Source organism: Falco peregrinus, chromosome 4, assembly GCF_023634155.1.
Source record: "Falco peregrinus isolate bFalPer1 chromosome 4, bFalPer1.pri, whole genome shotgun sequence".
Classification (NCBI taxonomy): domain Eukaryota; kingdom Metazoa; phylum Chordata; class Aves; order Falconiformes; family Falconidae; genus Falco; species Falco peregrinus.
The window spans coordinates 109,794,317-109,817,166 of NC_073724.1; the positions used below are offsets into that span (position 1 = coordinate 109,794,317).

The following is a 22,850-nucleotide window of genomic DNA, read 5'->3' on the forward strand; positions in this document are numbered from 1 at the left end:
GCCGGCCGCTGCCCTCCGCTCCGGGGGCGGGGCTGCCCGCGCCTCGTTTGCATAGCGCCCGCCGCCCCACCCTATTGGCCAGAAGAAGGCACGCGCCAGAGCGCCGGCCCCGCCTCTCTCCCCAACACTGCCCAGAGACGCGGCCGGCCCCGCCCCTCCGCGGCGGTGACCACGCCCTTTTCCCCCGCCCCCGCTCGGAGGCTGCCTGGAGATGGGAGCCGGAGAGGGCTCTGCCTATTGGTCGGCGGTGGGCGGCCCCCGCTATTGGCCGAGCGCGGCGGCGGCGGGCGGGGCGGCTCGCGCGGATTGGCGGAGCGCGCAGGGGTGTGCGCAGGGGGCAGCGGCCCGGAGCGGGGTGCTGGGGCCGCGGCTGGAGGATGGGGGTGGCCGGCGGCGCGGGCTGCTGAGCGGCGAGGAGCCACTCTGCCGCCTCCCCCCGTCCCCGCCCGGCCAGCGCCGCGCTCCCCGCCAGCATGAACCGGCTCGGCCCCGGCCCCGTGGGCAGCGCCACCGCCGCCTCCGCCGCCGGCCAGTACCGGGTGTGCGGCAATTGCCGGAAGGTGCCGAGACAGGTACCGGGGGGGGCCCCGCTGTGAGGCGGGGGGAGCCGAGGGGTCTGCGGGAGGCGGTGAGGTAGAGACCTGCAGGAGGGACTGGGGGAGCGGGGCGATGGGGCGGCGGTTTGGGGGGGGCAGCGGCGTGAGGAGAAGCGGGCCACAGGGCAGCAGTGGGGCGGGGGGATGGAGGGGGGCGGGGGGGGGGCGGTTTTGGGGGGGCTGCCTGGAGCTGAGTGCCGGCGGGGAGCTGGGGGGCAGCGGAGGGGCGCGGGGCGGGGAAGGTGCGGCCCCAGGTGTGCCAGGGGGTGCGCAGGGGTGCCAGGTCCCGTACCCCATCGCCGGCTTCTCCCTGGGACAGTTGTCACTCGCCCCTGCCCTAGGCTGCACCCGCACCCCCCACCCCCCCGAGGGTCCCGGGTGCTCCTGGCCTCCCCGATGGCACGGGGGGGGATGGGGTGGCTCGGGGCCCAGCCGCGCTTGGAAAGTTTACCCACCTATTTCACTGACAGAATTCATCACCGCGATCTCCGTCAGGTCTTTGCGCGGGGGCATCGAAATCCGAGCTTTAAAAACACCAAAAAACCACCAGAGAAGCCCCTGCCCCCCCGCCCCCCCGCCGCGCCAAGCCCCCTCCCCGCGGCTCTGCGGCGCGGCCCCCGTGGCTGCGGGGTCTCGGCCAGCTCCTCCCGACATCTGCCGGGCGGGGGGCTCCGGCGGCGGTGCTGCCTGTTTGTCCAGCGCAAATGAATTAAAATTGCTGAGCTGTGCAAACGCGCCGAGCCCCGGCGCCCGCAGACGAACGCGAGGCCGTTTTTTGGTTTTATTTTAATTCAGTCTCTGCCGATACGTTTCACACCAGGTTGCTCCTTGCGAATGCTAAGAAAGCCTGTAAGTCAATCAGCTCAAATATTTGCGCTCTTTGTCCAAAAACTGTTTTTCTTCCTCTGTGGGTCAGGCCAAGTGCCAATCAAAGTTGTTTTTCAAGCCTCTCTTCCCTGCAGTAGGACTGCTTTTTTCTCTTTTTTTTTTTTTTTTTTTTTTTTAAGGGTTTGGGTTTTGGAAAGGAGGTGTGTATTTAGGGGAGGGGGGAGGAGAAACGTTAAAAATCGGTCAGAGAGAAGCAGATCTGAAAAACTCTGTTTCTCGAATATTTTAATGGAAACAAAATCTTACTAAATGTGCATGCTTGGTATGTGCAGCTATTTTTTCCATAAACTCTTGGATCATATTACAGTTGATACTTGGTGCTCAGCTCTTAGCTCAGCTTGGGAGAAATGTAATGGATCAGAGAAGCTCGCATCAGCAGAGTCTGATTTTTAACTATTTCGTTGCAGGATCGAATCCCTTCTTGGCTTTAACTTGCTGCTGTTACTGCTTTAAGAAAAACAAGTACTTAAAAGAGAGAAGTTCTGCGGGGTTAAAGCTTGAAACAGCTTCAGACTTGACATATGTCTAAAGACATACAAATTAACCGGTGCCAAATATGTCTGTGGAGAAAGCAGGGAGGGAGCTTGCTTTGTTCTGCCAAATAATCAAAATGTTTTGTTGACAAATAAAGTGGTGCTTGGCAGCATTTGTAGATCTAAAACTAAATTTAAATAACTGAATTTTTTTGAAGCCATAGTCTCTTCCTGCTGGGTAGGACTTTTTTTGTATACCTCTTTAATATCGGGGTGGGGGGGGTGGGGGGAGCAGGCAGTCTAGATGTTACTTTTCTGGTAACAGGAAACTAACTTGCTGGTTTAGATTTATTTTTTTATTTTATTTTTATTATTTTTTACAGGAATTTAGGGAGGGTGATGATAAAACACAGCTATCTGTTTGGGTCTGTTGTGGAAGGCAGCTTAGCACTGTCCTGCTTTGTTTGTGCTCATTTCAGCTGCTTTCCTTGTAAAGTTGGGGAAAGAAAAAAGAAACTGAGAGCCTATGAAAAGGTTCTGTGCTTGCAGTTGTAGTAGGACATCACTGCATCTCTGTTTTAGGCTGGAGAATAAACATAGAATTACAAAGCCTCTGACTACATCTGTAATTATTTAAAAGCTGGTATAATAAAAATCACTGTAAGTTTTAACCTTTTGCACTTCATTGGCAAGCATGCAAGTAGAAGACAGGAGAAAAAAAAAAAAAAAAGGCTTGGTGGAAGTGAGATGCAAATTTGACCTGAGTCTCAGAGTAATAATCTTCAGATAAGTGCTGCCTCATCTGTCCTTTTGATGGTGTTGGGGATTTTTTTAACACTCATGTGATAATATACTGGAAAAATGATTGGCCTTAAAACATGTTGAATCTCTTCTGCCCTCCTCAGTCTTAAGTCTTTATGTGAAGTATTCGAACGCTTGCAGCTGAGGTAGTGCTGTTGTCAAAAGTTGTAAGGGGCAAAGCAAGCTTTCTACTCAGTGCCATATAATGGAATTGTAAATAGTCTGGCAAGTTTTGGATTCTCATGGGTGAAGGTAAGTTTCTTTTTCAACGGGGAAACGGGAAAAGCTAGATGCAGTGCTTTAGGTTTCAGCTAATTTCAAATTAATCAAAGTTATGTTTTATTGCAGAAAGTTCTGTTAGGGTAACGCTTGAAACTTGCTGAGGATCCATGGGTTAAATTTGCCTATGAGGAAGGTTTTGCATATTAAAAAGATTCAATTTCCGGTTGGGTTTATTGTTTACGGGACACTTTGAATAACCAGATCTACTTGCAGAACAATTGCTGCTAATCAGAAGGGCTTAGACAGTCATAGATATTACAGCTACATCATTATTTGATTTAGGAAAAAAAAAAAAGACAACCAGTAGTAGGTGATGCTGGCTTGGATTCGGTGAGCGAGCTTGTTGAACAGACAGCTGAGGCTAATGCTTTGACTCAGCTTAAAATAAATGGAAAAATGAGCAAGAAGAGATGAGTAGTTCTGGTTCGTGGGATTGATGGGCAAGCATTGTAACAAAACTGGTATATCAGTAGAGTGCTTAAAAGGGTACATGAGTGCTGTAGCCAAGTCTTTTCCTAGAGGTGACTGAGAGTTGCTGCCATTGCAATAATGAGGACAGCCTCCAGCTCTTGTGTTTGGAAATGCAGCATCTGGGGCAGTCTCTGAGCAGGGGAGCTCCAGGGTGTAAATCTGGAGGGGGTCTGGAGCCTGATGGAAACGCAAGGTTCTCCTGCCTCAACAAAATCAGTAGCCCAAGTAAACAAGAAGAGAATGTATAGGAAGGGCTTAGTATTTCTTTGGACAAATAACTGCTTCAGGAAGGCATTTAGCAATAGGCAAAAAGTCTTCAGGGGATGGAAAAATCCTGATATGTCAGGAAATGTAGGAAGAGGGAGAGTTTGCCAACTGTTCAGGCTTAGTTGCAAATTGCAAAGCATGTGAAGTAAAAGGTTCTTTTACATGTACATGCAAGTCAGTAGGATAGAAAAGAAAATTAGTATAAACATGGTTCCAGGATTAAGTATTTGTTTTGTGTTGGATTTCAGTGAGGGAGATAAAAGGGCAACGGCAAAATGGGTGATAGTGGAGTGTGGTTTATAAGTATCCACTGATGTTGGCAAGATGGAAGTGAACCCAGCTTAGCTGACCCTCTTGGCTTGAGCCAGTCTCTGTGCTAGAGTCCTAGATAAAAGTGTATGAAATCCAGGATCTGTTTCTGTTTTGCATAGACCTACCCAGTGAGGGTGATCCTGTGTGAGGGAATGGCCGTCAATATGACAAACATAATTTTCAGTACTCCTCATTCGTCCATGCCAGTCTCCTTTAGCACGAGTCTCAACACAATGCAAGTTATTAAAGCAAATTTTGATGGAAAAGCATACAGATATATGAAAAAAATACATATGACATGATACCACCAAAAGTAGGTCACACTAGACTAAAGTAGTAGTCTTCTGTTAAGACATCAGCTAGAGTGTCCTGTTTGGAAAGCTTTGGATGAACTAGTGCTAGACTTCATTAAACATCTGAAGTAACATCAAAGGTTGAACTGCTTGCTGCACTAGCAAGTCAGCTCAAATTAAACTTTGGGATTTGCTAACACAAAATGTTCTAAATACCAGAAAGTTTAAGTGGGTTTGAAAAGTATTTGGGCAAATTGGTAACAGAAAAATCAAACAAGATCTGTAAATAGGAAATAGCAGCACTTTACGGTATAATTTCTGTATACTTTCCTGACTGTTACGTGTCTGCTATTGCCCCCTGCCAGTGGCAGGTTACTGGGCAATAGGGGCCTTTGATCTGACACTTTTGTCAATTTTTCTCTTCCTGTTAATGATAGAGGAGTGATTGGGAACTGATGGGAGTGGGGATGGAGTGGGTCATGCTGAAGGAGAAGTCACTGTGCTGAGGGGAGACTACCAGTGGGTTTTCTATCACTTGAAACTAACTTGGTTTAACACTGTCCCAAATCGCAATGAGAGCGTGACTGTTTCTAAAAGACATACACAACGGCAGAAGTGGTAAATGTTGGTCCTGGGAAAGAGTGGAACATTTCATAGAAAGCTGGGAGACCTTGAATGCTGGTGTAGTTATAAATAGGGTCAAACCCAGTGGTATGAAATGTAAGAGTTACAGGCTTGGCTCTTTGTTACTCATAACTTTTAATAAAGAGCAGCTCCTTGGAAGGAGCAGGGAGAAGGATGTTTGTGTGTGTGTGAGGACCAGCAGTTTGCTGTCAGCCTGCAGGACAGTGTTGTTGGAGGGAGGGATGCCGGAGAGGATGGACCCTGATTAAACCAGGTGCAAAGGTGAGCTGGCTGGGTGCTGGGAGAAATGGAGTACTGATTTTGCAGAAGGAGACTAAAAGAGTTTGCTTTTTTTAATCCAGCAGAAACAAAGGCTGAGAGGGGTTGTGATCCGTGTCTATAAATACATCCAATGGTAACAGCCAGTGAGGAGAAATTCTTTCAAGAGTAGATGGATGTAAAATGGTCATAAATACAGTTAGGCTGGAAAATCGAAGTGTCCAGAGGTGTGAGGTTCTAGAATAGTTTGTTCTAGGTTTGGTGCTGTCAAAAAAAGCACAAAGTTTTAAGATAAAAAAAAGTGTAAATGTCGTTAAATGGTGTGGTGCTTACAGTAGCACTAGCCTAAGCTCAGGGAGTTGAGGTCATATCCAAATAAGAAAAAAAAAAAAAAAAAAAAAGACGTTCATTCACTTTATTGTTCTGTGTGGGTGAGTAAGAAAGTAGCCCAAAAGTAAACCAAAAATAGTCTAATGTCAGGTCTCATAAGCCCATGTAAGCTAAAATATGTGTCACCGTGAGTCATGAAGGGGCATGGAAATGCTAATACCTGTTCTGTAGAAATCAAGAGGCCTTCCAAGGACATCTCAACTGTTTTGGAGAAAGTCAGCCTGGTTCAGTCTATTCTGAACACAGGCAAATGAAAGTTGCTGTGCCTTTGCTTGGAAAACACCCCGGGTTTTCCACAGTGCAGCATCATTTTGTTGTTGTTGTTGAGTTGCGTAGTGTAGTTGGCTTTGGAAATCTGATCAACAAACTTGGCTGTGATAGAGGGTCTGATTTTGTAAAATCAAATTATGTCTTCCGTAGTTTGACCACTCTTAATAAGTCTCCTCACACTGTAGTTGTCTTAATTTACAGCTGCCTAGATGGCTTTAAGTTTCTGATGTGCCTCCTCCTAAAGGAGTTCTCAAAGTGATTTGAAAAGTCTGTCATGAAAACCCAATTCTGTATTGGTTCTAATTTTAGCAACTTTCTGTTGTGTAAAACATGGTGTCTGCCTTTGGTGTTTGTGCCTTCCAGTCCCCTGGAGCACTGCTGTGGTGAAACCAGCTCGAGTCACTCCTGCTCTAATACTGCGTGAACAGCTAGGGGGAGAGGATGGGTCTTTGAGGGTCCAAAATATAAAGCTGTAAGCCCAGAGCAACAAACCTGGCTATTTAGTGCAGTTAAGACGGTCAGCAACAGGGCCCTCATGCTCAACATTCTTACTTTTTCTGGAAAGATCTATTTAAAAAGAAACAATTTGGAGAACAGGATTCTTTGCTGTAAAATAAATGCACTGCAGATCCAGAGATGACCGTGGTTTCGCTCCTTCCCCATCCTTGCAAATGTTGCAGTAATTTTTATCTTTTCAGTCTGACCCTTTTAAATAATTGTTCTCCCACCCACCTGTGTAATTACTGGCTTCATTGCCCAGAATTGGAGAGTGTTTTTTGCACATGTATGCTGATCTTGAGGGTTCCTGGATTCTTCCAGTTTTGCCTTAAAAGCTCTTGTAAAAATTTTTCCTTGTACCTTGTAGTCTTATGTGCTGAAAATGAGAAGGCAGAACTATTAAATTTTCATTAGACCTGTAATGAGAGTGACGTGGGTGAAATGAACCTCTGGTGAAGGACGCTGTTTTGCAATGAAAAGCTGTAAGAGATGGCCTCGTAGGAGCCACGCTCATTTAGAATAGCCACTTTTATTTAAGAAAACAAAAGCAAAAAGATGGTCATCCCTGAATTACAGGGAGGGAGTGGAGGCAAGAAAGGAAGGAAAGTGGGAAAGAGGATTTTCTTCAAAAGAAACTTTGAGGTTTAGTGTTGGGAGTGGGTTAGCCAAGCGTGGAGGTTGTCCTCTGTTAAGATTTACTGCTGCTGGTGGGAATGGTGCGTTACATTAGCCAAATCTCAGGTTGTGGTTTGGAGATGTGGACTCTGTGAGCATTTGCTTTAAATTTATGCATATTACTTAATTAATGCTTCAAATCTCACATCTCTTTAAATGGTGGTGTTTTGAAATCTGAAAAAAAAATACGGTTTGTTAAGCATCCTTGGGTTTTTTTCTCTCTCCCACGTTGGTGAGGGAGCTGTTAATACTCGCTTGGTTCCTTATTTGAACCTTTTTTCTGGCTAGGGAGATTTGAGCAAGAGAAGATAGTGGTATAATTCTCCCCTGGCTTTGTATAGCTAGAGGAGTTAGTCTGGAGATTTTATTACCAGATTTCCATTTCCAGGGCTGGAGAATAGGGAGGGATTGCAAGCAATAGTTTGCTTGGTCAGGCTGAATGTTGGCTTTCATCTAAGTGGGTCAGGAAGAACTGGGGGGAAAAGGGGTGTTTTCAGCAGAAAAGAAATTGGAATTGTCAGGAGGGAGACCTTAGTTAATGAGAAATTGCACCTCATCAACTTTGGAGGAACCTGTATGGAAATAATTTATGCTGTTTAATTTCTCTGTTCTTTGCAGGTGTTCCTGTTTGTATGCAGAGGTCCTTCCCATTGTTGTCTCTGCAACCCAGCCTGGTAGTCTGTGCGCCTTAAGTAGAAGCTATAGGGAGCGTAATGCAGATGACTCAGATATCTTGTGAAATTCCATTACAGGGAGGTAGGGATGTTCTTCACAAACATTTTTTTTTCTGACTGTTTATCCATCAGTCAATCCATCGAAGACGTTAGAGATAGTTTAAGATATTTTTATGGGGTGCTTGGTATGCCACTCTGGGCAGATTAGTGTTACCCGTAATAGGGGAAGCCATGATCAAGGGATATTAATTTTAAATGCCTCTCTTAACCACTAGTTTCAATTTTTTATTATAGGATGCTTCCTGCATATCAAACATTGGATAACTATCAGTTAGGGGAAAATACTGGTGTAGATGATGGTTAATATTACGTGTTTAGGACACTGAGAAACAGTTTTGTTCTTGGTATAGACCATACCAACCATTGATTTATTCACATAACTTCATTCTTACATCTTATTTAAATTGAAAGTAAGATGTTTTGAAGCACAGCCTTTTTTCTTCTAGGCCATAATGCTTGTGGCAGTCAGGGACTTAAGTCAGGAAGGGGCTGAACAGGGTGTAAGTGATAGTGCTCAGGGTAAGAGACAGAAGTCGGTGCTCTTAATCTAGAAAGGCATCTTAAATCTTTACTCAATGTCCCAGGGTACCTGAATTAGAGTATGATAAATAAACAGATAAAACCTCCTGATCAAACAACTATTTTTTTCCCTGTTAATGACTCTGTCATATTTCTCTCAAGGTAAGCATCTTGTTTTGTTAGACCAACAATGGGTTTCTAATGGATTCTGAGCTCAACACCCAACTTAGTGAACTTGGTAACAGTGTGAGGGTACTTGCGGTCCCCTTTCTCAGGCGATCAGGTGGAAAAAATAATGGAGAGGAATATGAAGTGTTCCTGGTGTCATGTATGGTGAGTGGGCTGGAACTGAAGTGATAAGCCTGCATCTCTCAAGAAGTAAGTTCCTCATGGACTTGCTCCATATTGTGTGGTCAGTGTATGGACCACCCTTTGGGTTGTGTCTTAAGTCTTCCAACATGCACAAATATTAGGTTAACATGTACGAAAGCCAGGAGAAATTGCATTCTTGAGAATTGTGTGGAACCATAGGCCTTTATTATCTCTCCAAGTGCAGAAGACTTTTGGAAGAAAAGTAAAAATTTAAAACCTCTAAAAAAAGTAAAAAAAAAAAACCTCTAAAATCAGGTTTTCTTCCATTCAGAATGAGCAGTAAACTCATAAATACAGCCAGTATGTCTCAATTGCTGCACTTCGGAATCAAAATGCATAATTTTGTATCTGATTTAAAGTATATTAAATTCAAACTCAGGTTTGACATGAAACTAGACAGAAGCTGTAAGTTCTTTGTAAGTAATCGTAAATTCTTTTACAGTCAATTGATACTTTAAAGATTCCATTGAATTCTTCCTTAGAAGGGAGGAATGGTTGAAAGGATGACTCCTGACTTAACATTTTTGCACAAAAATGAACATGAAATGTGACTTGGAGGTTACTTGAGAATTAAGAATTTGTGCTTCTGAGCAATTTCACGTAACCGAAGTAACACAAGAGTTACGTTGATGTTGGTGAAGAAGTACTAGCTGTCTCGATGTAAGCCATTCTTAGAGTAGTACAGAGCTGCTTACTCAGAATCATCTTCTGTCTGTTTCTGGGATGTTCATTACTGCATTGGATTTGCTCTGGCTGATATAAACAAAACAACTGAAAGCCAGCATATGTTCTCTCCTCTGTATGAATTGTGCAGTTAAAAACTATTTAATAAGACAGTATCTTAACAGCGCTGAACCTGATTTAATAGCATGTGCTTGTAAATATGTTTAATATCTCCTGCTTTAGCATGTGGTGAAGGAAATATAGTTACATTATTGGCTAAATGTATCTGGAGGGGTTTTGGCCATATGGTTCTAAATCTGTTTTAATGTAATTATCCCTATTAACTAAAAAAATAAAAAATATTCCCTCAGAGTTGATTGACATTCTTCTCCATAAAGCACCCTCGTTGCTGATTAGAGGTGTGGAAATAGTAATTTGTTCTAGCATTTAGAAATTTGATTAGACCTCTAATGAAATGGAGCGCCTACACGCTGTCTAAATATTCTACCTGACACCAGTTGGATCTCATCCAGCATGGAAGAACACTCAAAATGTTGCTTTACTACAATATGTTTTGTGTCTTGAAATCAACTGTGCTGCCTGCACACAAATACCCACAGGCTGTTCAGCGGGCAGAGTGAACCATGACCCTCCCAGGGAATTGGCACGAGGATTTGATTATTCTGCTGGGCACTCATTGCCTTACTGCTATAACTAGCTTAGAATTAGAAAATTAAGACAACTGTTTATGTGGAAGCACTCATGCTGTTGACTCCGTAGGCTGAGTTTAGAGTGGCTGCGCACATACGTTATAGATGGTACGAAGTGCATGTGAGGTAGAAGCATGCTGTTAAAATTCACAAGTTGTCACTGTTCTTGTGTAGTAACGAGCTGATAACAACACACTATAAATAAAATTCAAAGTTAAAGCACCACATTTCTCTCCCTGTTACAAGCAGGCTTGTTCTGTTCCCTCCAAAGGCTGATTGAAACACCCATTGGGTGCCACGCGGCTGTTCTAGCACCCATGTTTTAAGTTCTCTTTAACTTCATTGCAGCAGTTTTCACTCCAGAGCGCTATTGCTAGAAAACTGAATCAGGACTCTTTTGTTAGCATTCTGTGGTGGAAACATCCTGCGGTGGAAACTTCCAGTCCACAGTGGTAGGAAATCCATTGAAACAATGCTTCAGGTGCATGATGTTCATTAGTCAACAGGTCATTTTGACTGGCTAGCTTCTCCCTCTGGAATACAGAAGATAAGTTCTGATGCATCTGAACTAGAATCAGAGCCTTTTGTATTCTTTCTTGTAGTTATTTTTATTCTGTTTCTCCACCATATGTAGTATTTTTACATTTTGCAGTCTCCACATCTAAACAAATACAGTGGAAGTGTTGAACCAGAATTCCAACTAGTGCATGCTGTATTAAATGCTTCAGGAGAATCAGAGACTTTCCTTCCAGAAAACCCAAACTGTTCAATTGCATTAGTAGTTGTAAATTTTGTGTTACTGGGGAAACATTGGATGAGGCAGGAACATCAGGCATCATGCAGGTAGAACCTGCTTTGAGATAGGTGACTTTTATTCCAGCCATTTAAAACTTCATGTCTCGCCTTGGTGCTGGTGCTTCACAAGTAGTTAGAAGAAAAGGTGTGTTGGTTGAAAAGGTCAACTGTAATGTAATTAAAGGCTGAAGGAGCCTGCAGCCAACGTTGTAGTTCTTCAGGGGAGATGGAGCTTGGTGGTTGTTACACCTGAGCTGAAGTCAAGTGGAAAGAGAACAGTCTGCTCTGAGGGAGCGTGCGCTGGAGCTGTCTTTCACACGTGGGTTAGAAAAGCAAAATGGGAATGAACATGGAAGGAAGGTCTCCCTCCATGCCCCTGCTCTTTAGGTTACTTATGCAAAATATATTAGATAAAGATGTAGTTACTTGACCTATTTATCCAACAGAAACCTGCAGTACAAGCAAAAGCAGTTTGACTATTCAGTGCTGTTGCTGTTTTGTATGGGACACTCCTTTGGGTTAAGCTGTGCCACATGAATACTTAACAGGTAGCATCCAGCCATTCAACATGAGTAATTTGTCTTGTTTGAGAAGCTAGGTCTACGGCGTCGGTTCTTGTTCCCCAGAAAAGTTGGAATACCCGTTGTATGGTCGTAACTTCTGTCTGTACAGAGCCAAGCTGAGTGCAAATAAAGGCTGTGAACGTGTCTCTTAGGAGCTGGGCTTACTCTGATGCAAAGGTTTCAGTTTGGGTTTGATGACTTCATTCAGAAAAGGAGCAAGCAGAGTGGAATGCAATGAAGGGTCTCATTAGACAATGCATGTTAATCACTCTGCCGTAGCTGCAGAAGGCTTCATTCGGGCAGGGTATAAACCAAGTGTGTTTATTATTTCTGTAGTACTTGGTGGTGGTATTTTGTAGAGTCATTGAGCCACTAAAACATAGCCGAAAGTCCTCTTAGTAAAAGTGTAGGCAGCAATGTGAGGACACGGTAGTGCCTGTCATCTCTGAGGCTGGAGGTAAATCTGAAGTTCTGCCAAACTGCTGGCCTAGACGGCTGAAGAAGGCAGGAATAGTTTATCTGTCTCTGGATACGTCTCTGTATTTACATGCAATAAATCTTCCGTAACAGTTATGAGTCTTCATTTTTGAAAATCAGCATCTCTTTTAAGCTCTGTCAGGAAAATACATTTATACCTCAGGTCTCTGTTGCCACCAGCTCAGCCACATTAAGTCAATGTGTTTTGGAGATTTTATCACGGTAATGACTCACTTTGGTAAGATGTAGCTTAAGATGCAAAATGTTCTTTAAAAAAAAAAAAAAGAAGAGGAAAGAGGAAGAAACTGCCTGAGTGCAAGTATTGTTACGGTTGTTCCAGCAAGTTGGTGGCTTTCAGACGTGCTTCCAACATGAAGCCTTTCTTCTGTCAGCCTTTTGCCCAGACCTCTCCCAGATTAACCAAACATAAAACAGTGTGTCAAGCTCCTTGGTCGTTGTAAAATGGTCTCCAGCCTTTGCAAACAAAACTTCTTGGAGAAATAATTCGCTCTAATTGATGACTCTTTTACGGATTTCCTATCAGGTGAAGAATCGAAAGGGCTCACCCATGGTTTTCCGTCTGTGGCCCTGGCACCTGTAAGATTCTGTGGACTTCTTCCAAGGAGACTGTGTAAGAAAACTTACTTCAGTAAACTCAGAGGCATGGTGTAGATGCCACCTCCTTTTGAAAAATGCTTACGAGTCAACTAATCAAAAAAGGCTTAAAATCTTGGCTTAGACAACAAGGTGCTTGCTCTTGGAAATTGTACCTTTAGGCTAGAGGTAAAGCATGTTAGTCAGGGAGATGTTATTTTTTGTCTGGCACGTTCTTTCTGTTTGAGTCATCAACCAAAGAAAGATGGTAAAAAAAGGTGCTTCTCTTAAAGCAGAAGGATGTTGCTCCTTTTGGATGTCCAGAGGAACTGTTCCTTTCCAAGCAGTGCTACGAGAACAGCATCAGTGTTCCTTACATTATTTAAACTGTAACAGAGATGCTTAGCAGTCATCAATTGTACGTGAGCATTCATCTGAGAAACTTGTGCCAAAGGGGCTTCGCATTTTTTTAAAAAGCTTTTCAATGGATTAACTTCTAAAATCTTAAGGGATGTCAACCACAGGTTCTGTTTGCTACGGACTAGAAACCTTATGTCAGCCTCGTGTTTTAATATTTCTATGTGGGCTTGAGTGTTAATGTGAACAGCTTAGCTAAAGTTCTTCGTGGTGTGGTAGCATAGCCCATGTCTGCTTATATTCTTCCAGGTAGATACCATCAATTTAAACATCATCTGCCCATCAGGTGAGTAAGGAGGGTGCATATTTATACTGTCTACATTTTTTAACTCTTGGGGGGTGTGGTGTGTGGTTCTTCACCTTTTTCAGATCTAAATTGATGTAACTGTTGATGAAGTGCATTCAGAAAAGGAGAAAAATAACATTTGCTTCCTAAAAACAAGTTAGTAAATAATTGAAGTGTAATGTACTCAAGATGATGAAGCAGATGATACGATACCACCTGTGTTGACCAGTGTAGAAACGCTCACCCAGGCACTAAGGAGCTCCGTAAGGTGGGCTGCATCTTTACACTGCATTAGCACAGTGCTTTGTTTCTACAGTGGTCTGGTTTAGCTAAAATGTCCCCTTGTTTGGGTGACACCAATTCCTATCTCTAATAGAAAATAGGTTTCACTTTTTTAGTAGCATTTATAGAAAAAAGTAGTAGTATTGAACCAATCTGCTGCAGATATATAACAGCATTAGAGCGGGTATAGTGGGTCAGATGGAAGCTCCGTGTCCTGCCTCTTGACAGTGGCCAAGGGACAGTATCTCAGGAAGAGGGCACAAAAGAAGTTCATCATGACCGTCCCTCAGCCCTGTCTCCCAGTCTCCAGGTATTTGCAACTTGAAAACCTGCTGAGCTGGAGGTGATTTCTCCATATTTAATAACCGATCCTGCATTTCTGTTCCATGAGCTCAACAATTCACTTTTAGACATGCCAACTTATGGTGTCCATGGCATCTTACAGCAAGGTTTTCCACAGCTTAGTTGTACATTGTGGGAAAGATTAAGAACCTCCGCTTGAGCTTGTCACCTGCCAGTTGGTTCGTAATCCTTTTACTGGAGGTGGTAAAAGCACACTGTGCATGGCCTGTGACAGCCAAGAGGCAGTCCATTGAAATATCTTGACATACTTGTGACAGCAAGCTCAGCAGTTCAGGAGCAGCTTTCCAAGACTCCAGCTACTGTGTTTCACAATCCTATGTGGAAAAGGTGGCAGAAGGCTAGCCGTGGGGGGGCTCCAGTACTGAGCTGAGCACATTTCCTTCTTTTATCTGGGTGAGAGGATTTGTTTTTCTGAATTTTGGCAAGCTACTTTCATGATTCTTAAGAGAGTTCCTGCACACAGATTTAAAATAACTACTATGATAATTTTGTACATAAAATGTGTGGGAAAGGCAGTTTGAAAACCCATGCTTCTGCCATCTGTTTGACTTTATTATGTCTCAGAATAGAATTTGGTTTTATATAGTACCTGGTAGATGAAAGGTGCTTGGGAGCAAGTTTCTGTAGCAGCATATTCTGGGACACAATTTATTTGCTCAGTAGTAGTTCTTAACGAGCTGAAAACACTACCAGGACACAGACTTCTCAAGACGGAGGATGGGCAGGGACACGTGGTGAGTTTATTTCTGGAGTGTGGGGCTTCTGCGATTTTACCTGTTCCTGGAGGTGCAGTGAAGATGCCCCAGGTAACAAAATGCTCCTGTGCAGCATGTGTGTTGCTTTCCTGCTAAAATTCAGACTTTCCACTCAAATGTCCTGGTTCATTGGTTTTCACCAGTTGGCTGATCAGAGGAGCTGAGAGAGTGCATCACCTCCTGCATTTTAAGAGAACAGCTACAAGAAGCAAGAGCTGTAACCCAGCAGTAACATTGCATGTGAAAAGTAGTGGAAGTGCCAGGGAAGCAGGACTATATGGTCTGAGATCTCATAGCTATAGGTGAAAGAGTTTTCACCTTGGGAAGATCCTCAACCTTTGCATTCTTGAGTTAATCTCTATGGTGGATCCCTGCACTTCCGGTGCTTGGTAGTTAGTAAACATACAGTGTTTGACAATAGTCGTGAACATTGCTTGACTAACACCTGAGCCAGCAAAATACCTTGTGTGGCCAGGACACCTGTGTAGCTTTGTTTCTTCTGATGGCCTATCACGCAAGTAGTTGAAGCTGTGAAGGAAACAGCTTTAGTGAGCTGGTGCAGAGGTCAGAGCCCAGCTTCCTCCCCTGCAACTGCAGGGGGATTGAGATGCTAATCAGAGAGGTTATTGTTCTTATTCTTTTACATCAAAGTGCAAAGGTAGGTATCTATACTTGCTGTGAGCAGATGTTTTTATGATATTACAGTCTGAACTAACTTCAGCATTTCAACTGAAAACTCAGCAGTGGCTGAATTAACATTCAATTTCTCAAGCTCTATGCACCCGCCTGGCTTAGGAACCATTAACCAAAGACTTCTTTAAAACTGACTGTTAGTGAAGGACTTCTTTAAACCTAGATTTAAATATTTCTAGAAGAGCAGCAGTTGTGCTAGTGACTGCAGTGTGATGCAACCTTAAGTCTTAACCCTTGGTAAAAACCTAAATCTTAGTGGTTTAGGGCACACTGCGCCTGAATTCTCTCGCTCTGCTCTTTGTCACAGTGAATGCAACAGCAGTGCCAAAGAGGAGAGGTGAGGGAATGCAGCCTCCGTGCCAGTCCCTGGTTAAACAGTTCTCCTAGTTTGCTTTTATAGTAACCTGCGGTTAAATGCATCTTCCTTCTGACAAACCCTTGGTGATGATGGTCTCTGCTGGAATACTGTAGCACTTGAGGATGTTCCAGCATGAATTGCAATAGAGTCCGTTAAAGGTTTTCTTTAAAATACATTGTTGGGAGTATTTTGCTATGTGCTGCTGTTATATTAATCTAGTATTTCAAACATTTAGCATCTCTGAAATACTTTAAAAAAACCCAACTTTCTTCACAGTAGAAGGATGCCATTATGCATTTACAGTATGGATGAATACCATTCAATTCTGCTTGCTTAGAAGGCATGTATTTTCAGACAATGCTTCCATTAAAAATTCAGCAGAGCACTCTTGGGAGGCAGTTCTGCCAGAGATACATGACAGATTTACATAACCCTAGGGGTCTGTCTTTTTTTTTTTTTTTTAATATCTACCAGTTACGCCTCTCCGACTGGCAGTATGCCCAATAAATCAAACGTGTGTGTGTCTATGAATTCAAGTATTTAACCATTCAACTACTGTACAGTAAAGAGGCTGTGCTATCAGTAGTTAATTTAGGTATTCTTTCAGGTCTGTCAAAGCAGCTGCTGTTTTATCTGTACTTTCTATCAAATGTTTGTTCTACCTGTTGGCAGCGGTTTGCTCCGTGGATCGAATGGGGAAGTTGATAACGGTCTCTCTGCAGGAGGACGGAGTCCACATGCGTGGCCCATGCCCACGCTGAGCATGCAGCCTCCCAAGCACATGGGACCCCGCCGGCAGAGAGAAACCAGGCTTGGGTGGATGGGCTGTGCTCAGGCAGGATGAGGCAGCTCTCTGCATGGGAGGTGGCGGATTAACGGATATGCCGTGCTGCTTCAGAGACTCTTCATTAGCAAGCAGCGTTGCTGTCCTGGCTGATGGTGTGGCAGATTAACGTGATGGCAGTTTTGCCAATTTAGTGGCTAAAGGCTGTGTTTCCCAAACTAGCTAATACTGGTCTCAGTATGTCAGACTTGGACTAAATCTGAAGGTGGAAGTGGGCCAAGGTACAGATAAAACAAGTCCCAGCTTAAACCACTGAAGTTTTCCACTGTAACTTTTGCTCTTGATATCTGATGCTGTTGAAATATAGAAAATGGTCTTCTGCCATGCTCATAGAATCTTGAGTCATCTTGACAATCACAGGAGGATCTGTCCTGAGGGCATTTCTTGGGGAGCACACAAAATCCAGTGTTACCGTTGGTTGTGCAAAAGGAGGGAAGGAGGTGAGGTTCCCCATGGACTGATGAGGGAAGCTTTGCTTTGTCTCTTTTTTCTTTTTTTTTTTTTTTTTTTTTCTTTTGGCTCAGTTTTTGGTGTTTTGTTTTGGGGTTGGTTTTTTCCTGAAGGCTGAAATAGACCAAAAGACCCATTTGTTGTCTGCTGGTAGTACATGTCTTGCCTAACTTCAGACCACTGCGTTTGACCTGGTTAGCTGTGGATTCCTGTTAGTCTGTGGAGGAAAACCAGGCTTCCCATGGCACAACTGATCTCATCCCGAGTTAGACATCAGCTTACTTTTTCACTTGTAACCAGGATCCAGCCAGCTAACTCTGATTTGGCTGTCTGTGTTTGGTCGGTTGAGTTTCACCCTTGGTATCTGGTAAGGATTGGGGCATGACTAAGACCTCAGGTTTTGAAGTTTGCCTTAAATTAGATAGAAGTGATTCTTTAGCAACAGGGAAGTAGAAGTAGCTGTTTGTCTCTCATCTTTTTCATGTGTTAATAGTCAATGTTTAGGTTTGACTTGACACCTTTAGTTGAGCCAATCTGAAGATCTAACCATTTTTCCAGTCCGGAACCTCAGCCTTTCTCAGATGTACTACTCCAGTTATATCAAGAGTAAGTTATAGGTGTATCTTTTACTTGGTATATTCAGATCTGTACTGACAAAAATGCAGAACACAGTTCAGGCTTCTTAAATAAAGAACTATTTTGCAGCATACCTGTTACTCTGGTGTTTGACTTGACTTGCAGTCCTTGCCTGTCTGCTCCCAGATGTAGTTGAAGGTTGGTTTTGGTTACTAGAAATTATCTCCAGGACAGGGAAGGTAGTGCAACAGAAGTAGGATAAAAAAGGATGTAGATGTAGGTTTTCTTTATGAAAAAGGCAATAGGCTTTTCTGCCAGTAACTATGTGTTCACTTCTGAGGTTTTCTCCATAGGATGAGTATACCGGATATCTTCTAAAGATCGAGGAACCGCTGTTAGACTACTGCTGCCTGGCCATCCATCTTGAGTTGGGTAGAAATTGCTGCCCTTTGGTTTCTAATTAGTGTGGATTGTGTTCTTAATAGCTGGTGGAGGGATGGGAACTTGGGATAGGCTTCCTTTTATTGTATGAAATCCAAAAGGGCTGTAACCTGTTACCAAAGCAAAAGCTCCCCATCAATTGTACTGCACTGGCTCTCTTCCCAGCTCCTTGCACCACTTCATCAGCTGTTAGGCACAAAGATGCCAAATTCTTAAATGTTAACAGTGACTGTTTTAAGTATTTTGAAATGCTGTTCCATAAAAAAGATTTCCTACTGTTTGACTTCCTCTGCTAATTTTCATCTTTATCACCTAGTTTGCATTTTTGGACTCGTACAGTCTGTTAAGAGGAAGAAACCATTGCAAAACACTTGAAATGCCCTTAACAAATGACTGTAGGCTAGGACTTTTACTTCGTGAACTCTCAACATTTTGACGTTGTTTGTTCTGAACACCTCTTTTATTGCTTCTGGAGGTACGTCCTCAGTTTAATTACAGGAATGGGTCAGTCATGAAGAGGAGTTCTGCACTGTCAGCAAATGTGAAGTGTTGTGCATCATTCAGATTGCCCCTCTTCCTATTTTCTCCTTTGTCCTTTCTTTCTGTATGGAAATTGTTTTGAAAAACAGGACACCAAGGTTTACCCTTCTAATGTGTATCTAAATTTTTGAAATTGCAATGCAAACTTAATTTGAGATGAATTTAAGATACATTCTGAAGCTATAAAGCCCCTGGTTTTATTACATGAAATGCCATAAACAGATTTTTTTTCTTTAAAAAATGATGCACCAAGAAATGTTTGTCAGTAGATTTCAAAATTTCACAGCTTTGATGAATATGCTTTTTTATTCTTGTCAGTCAGAACCTCCCTGGAGTACTGACATGTGAAGGCAAGTAAACGATGACTATTAAGTTTTCCTTTTAGTCAGCAAGACTATGTGTAGCTTTAAATACTACATTAATCCTCTGTAAATCTATGAAAAGTATTAAAGTTTCCACCTGAAATGAGTTGGATGCATCATAAACTTACGCCATCATAAACTTTCTAAACTGCTCTTCCTCTGACAAAGTTAGGTGGATAAATTAAAATACAACTTGGCATATGTAGAAATAAAGAAAAGCCCTCCCACATCCTAAGGAAAGGTTTGAATAATAGTAAAAGCTAAGATACAATCAGTGTTCAGATAACTTTTTATTTTTTACTTTTGTTTTCATCCTTTCTTCTGTCTTTAGCAAGGATGGAAAGAGCAGATGGTCCAGTATGACTGTAAAATCGTGGTAGGATTTACTGAAACCCAGAACATTTGACTGTGATCAGAGCAGGTGGAGGTAGACCCTGCCTCAGGATCCAAGAACTGAAAGTGGAAACGTGTTCAGTGAGCAATAGTGGGGGTAGCAGAAACCAGTCTGTAGGTAGGGGTTTAACCACAACCACCACCAAATAATACTGCCTGTACCGTGTGAACTAAAATTCATGGCATTTGTGTCTGTCAGACTGAAAACCAAAGTGGGATCTGCAGCGTTGAGTCTGTGAGACTGAACTGGTGTATTTCGATTTTGAAGAACTTTAAGATAAATTTGAGACTGGGAAAAAAATCGATCCCTTTGGGGAGATTCAGCCCCAGATAGGGAGTCCTAAACCCAGTTCTCTGCTCCCCCCCAGGTGTCCCAGTGATGGACTCAACTCAGATAATTGACACAGATGATAATGAGTATTATAAAGAGATAGACCACTGAATTTAAACCACAGCTCCTTAGAAATGCTAGATGGTAGCAAAATATTCATTGCCTTTCCCCAAAAAACAATTCCTACTTGTTTAGGGAAAAGAGTTTCTTCCTCAGGAGGAGCTAATTTTGGAATGCCCTTAGGATTTATGTTTCATATAGTGCCCAATTATCCTAATGTCTTTATAATGATAGCAGTTTTTGTCAGTGGAAGCTCTGAGCCCCTTTCTAGGTGTTTCCCAGCCGCTTGCACTGCTCTGGGCATTTGCAGGGACATGAGTGGTAGCATTGCCACCACTTGCCATATTCCCTCCTGAGGTGCAAAATGTTTCCTCCCTGTGATTTTTGATTTTTCTTCCCAGTTGCAGCATAACCACCTTGATACTGAGTTCAGTATGAATTAGTTTTTGTGCACCATGTGTATGAGGAGCTCTCATGCACCCGCATTAGTGCAACCACTTGCTTCTCACTTGCGCTTTCTGCGTTCATGGGTATTCAGAAGCACTTTCTAAACCAGCTGTTCAATCAGCCCCGCCAGCTAGCAGCTCTGTTCTCAAATAAAACGGCCTCCTTTTAGAGCTTGCTAAAAATAGCTATTTCTTTAAAGCCTGAGGACATGGTGACTCATGTGATAGCGAAGAGGAGGAAGGGTTATTTCTTTTGCTTTAGGCTTTGGGAGGAAAGCTGCTGTGCTGTCCCAGTGCCGGCCAGCCTCATGCTTGCTCCAGCTTGGGCTTCACGGCTATGTCGCCAGCCAAGCGGCTCTGGCATCCCTTCCTTTGCCACAGCAGCCTAACAGCTATTTGAGATGCAGGTGCCATGTCCCAGTGCCCGCAGCCTCTTGGCTCTGGAGGGAGGGTGCGCAGTCAGTGCCACAACTAAAAATAAACCTGGAGATGGCAGGTCACAGTTTTTGGCTCTGTGCAATTTGGGCAGAGTTCGCCCAGGGATGAAGTTGTTCCTTGCAAATTATAGACATGGAATTACAAAATGGTTTTACTTTGTCACCATAACAATTCCTGATATTTAGCTCCTGACACCATTGCAAGTGCAGCTTAAGGACAGAAGGCAAGTCACAGGTAAAGCTTGCTCAGACCTGATTTTTCATGAATTCCTGCAGCAGCTCTCTCATGCTCTGTAGAGGTCTTGTTCTGCTGCCTGATGCTGCAGCATGCTACTGCAAAGCCACTTTCTAGGCTCTGGCTTGTAGTGGCCCTTTTCCTAGTAACTTGCCTGGGCTCGGTATTCTGTGCTTATCTTTGAAGCTCTTCATCATCTTTTTCCTTCTGAAGAAGCACTCCCCCAGAAGGTGCTAGTCTTAATGTAAATGGAATGTGTTGCAAACCTTTTAAGAGAACTTACTCATACTGTGGTAATGTGTTTCTGGAGGAACGAGAAGCAGAAAATGGCTGATATGTGTGCAGCATTATTGTTGCTGAGCAACCTGTTTCAACTTGGCGTAAGAATCCAATTTCAAACAAGGTATTTGGGACCCTGGTTGACTTAGCGATAGCTAGTGTAACCTGCAAAGACTAGTTGGACAGGAAAACAAACCCGCTCTCTTGAGAAACAAGAAGCTTTGCAAGAACTTTCACCATAAAGGATCATGTATCTGCAAAGTTGCTTTGCAGTTCCCATACGTAGTTTTTCATATTTGGGTTCTTGGGTAGACTTAAATCACTGCTCTAGATAAAGCGTGCCGAGATGCAGTGGTTCGTATGTACAGCTCAACAAAGCCAACATTATCTTTCTTAATGCTTGTAAACTTCCCATGTTTTTATTAATAGCATCCTGAGAACTTGTGCAACCAGATGATGTTTGCTCCTTCTGACAAGCTTGTTTGAACCAGTTTTAATAAATTAAAAGCTTTGGCGTGAAAGCAAAAGAACTTTTGTGTTGATGGAAGGGAAGAGCATACACTTCTAATATAGAAAAAACCCAGCTCCCTGGAAGTGTGCTGTGATTAGACACACCAACTTGAGTTGCCATGTTTGGGGGTTTGATTTTTTGTTCTTGTTTTGGCTGGTTGTCTGTTCTTTTTAGGCTTGCGTTTTTTAGAATTGTCACCACCCAAAAGGAGCTGGGTTTTGTCTTTTTTGTGGTATATTTTAACACGTCTAATTTTTCGTGTCTGACTGTCTCCTCGGCTTTCTGTTGTCATTCACAGGAATTCATTGGAGAAATTTGCCTGCATTCATCCAACTAAGTACCATTTCCTCCTTCTCAGCAGTAGCAGGGTCAAGGGAGTAATAGCAGTCACATGGAGTGGGGAAATGGGGGAACAGAGGCCAGATCCTGCTAGAAGGAGTGTGTGCGTTTTTTTGCCCTAGTCTGGCCTCAAGGACCAGCTTTGCAGAGCCTGAAGAAGCAGGGTATAGGTCAGAGAGCAGGATGGAGAAGGCATTCAGCTCTGGTTCAGACCTGTGCTCCAGGGAGAGCTGGCAGTTTGCAGCTACCAAGTTGTCTTGCTTGTGAAAGCTGCTTCCTCGAGATTATGCAGTATGAAGTGAAGGTTTTAAACTCTAATTTAATCATAAAACAAGTAAAACGCAACCTTAATAGTAATCTTGAAAGTGTTTCTTTTTTTAATGTTGGCAGAAATGACTGGCTGCCAGCAAGATTGTGTATTTAAAGCTTAGAAGGATGTCTTCTTGCACCTTGTGTAGCTGTGTGAGGAAGGGGTTGCATGTGCAGGTACCCAGTCTCTCTGCACCCTCTTTTCTTTCTTCAGACTGAGTACAATTGATCCGTAAGTATTTTATGGGATTTTGGGATTATGACAGCAGGCAGCGGTTGCAGTAAGTTGTCTCCTGATTGCTGGGCTTCACACAGCACATTCAGCTTATTTTTGCATCTTTTAGCAGCTAATTATGCCAAAGTCAAAAATGTAATTGTCCTGTGAGAGTTTGCTTTGGAACATCTTTGGTGAATAATCACTTCTGAATTTTGCATGTTTTTTCATAATCTAATTTAGAAAGGACAGGATGTTTTTAAGGAGCAGGACAATAGTTACACAGCTCCAGTGGCTTCATTTTCCTGTGTGGAAATTGGTGGAACGCTCCTTCTGGGACCGGCACCGCTGTTTATGCACATGGCAGTTAAGCCTAAGCCCCC

General features: G+C 43.2%; 1 protein-coding gene across 2 annotated transcripts in view; it reads left to right on the forward strand.

Moving 5' to 3' along the window:
• Positions 1-324: 324 nt before the first annotated feature.
• Positions 325-22,850, forward strand: part of SESN3 (sestrin 3) — a 44,885-nt gene continuing 22,359 nt past the window's right edge. The window contains exon 1 of one of the 2 annotated variants that reach the window (XM_055802593.1): positions 325-572. In XM_055802593.1, coding sequence (XP_055658568.1) covers positions 474-572 — 99 coding nt within the window. In that variant the 5' untranslated portion in view covers positions 325-473. The remainder of the gene's footprint in view (positions 573-22,850) is intronic. The other variant, XM_055802594.1, reaches the window with a different exon arrangement.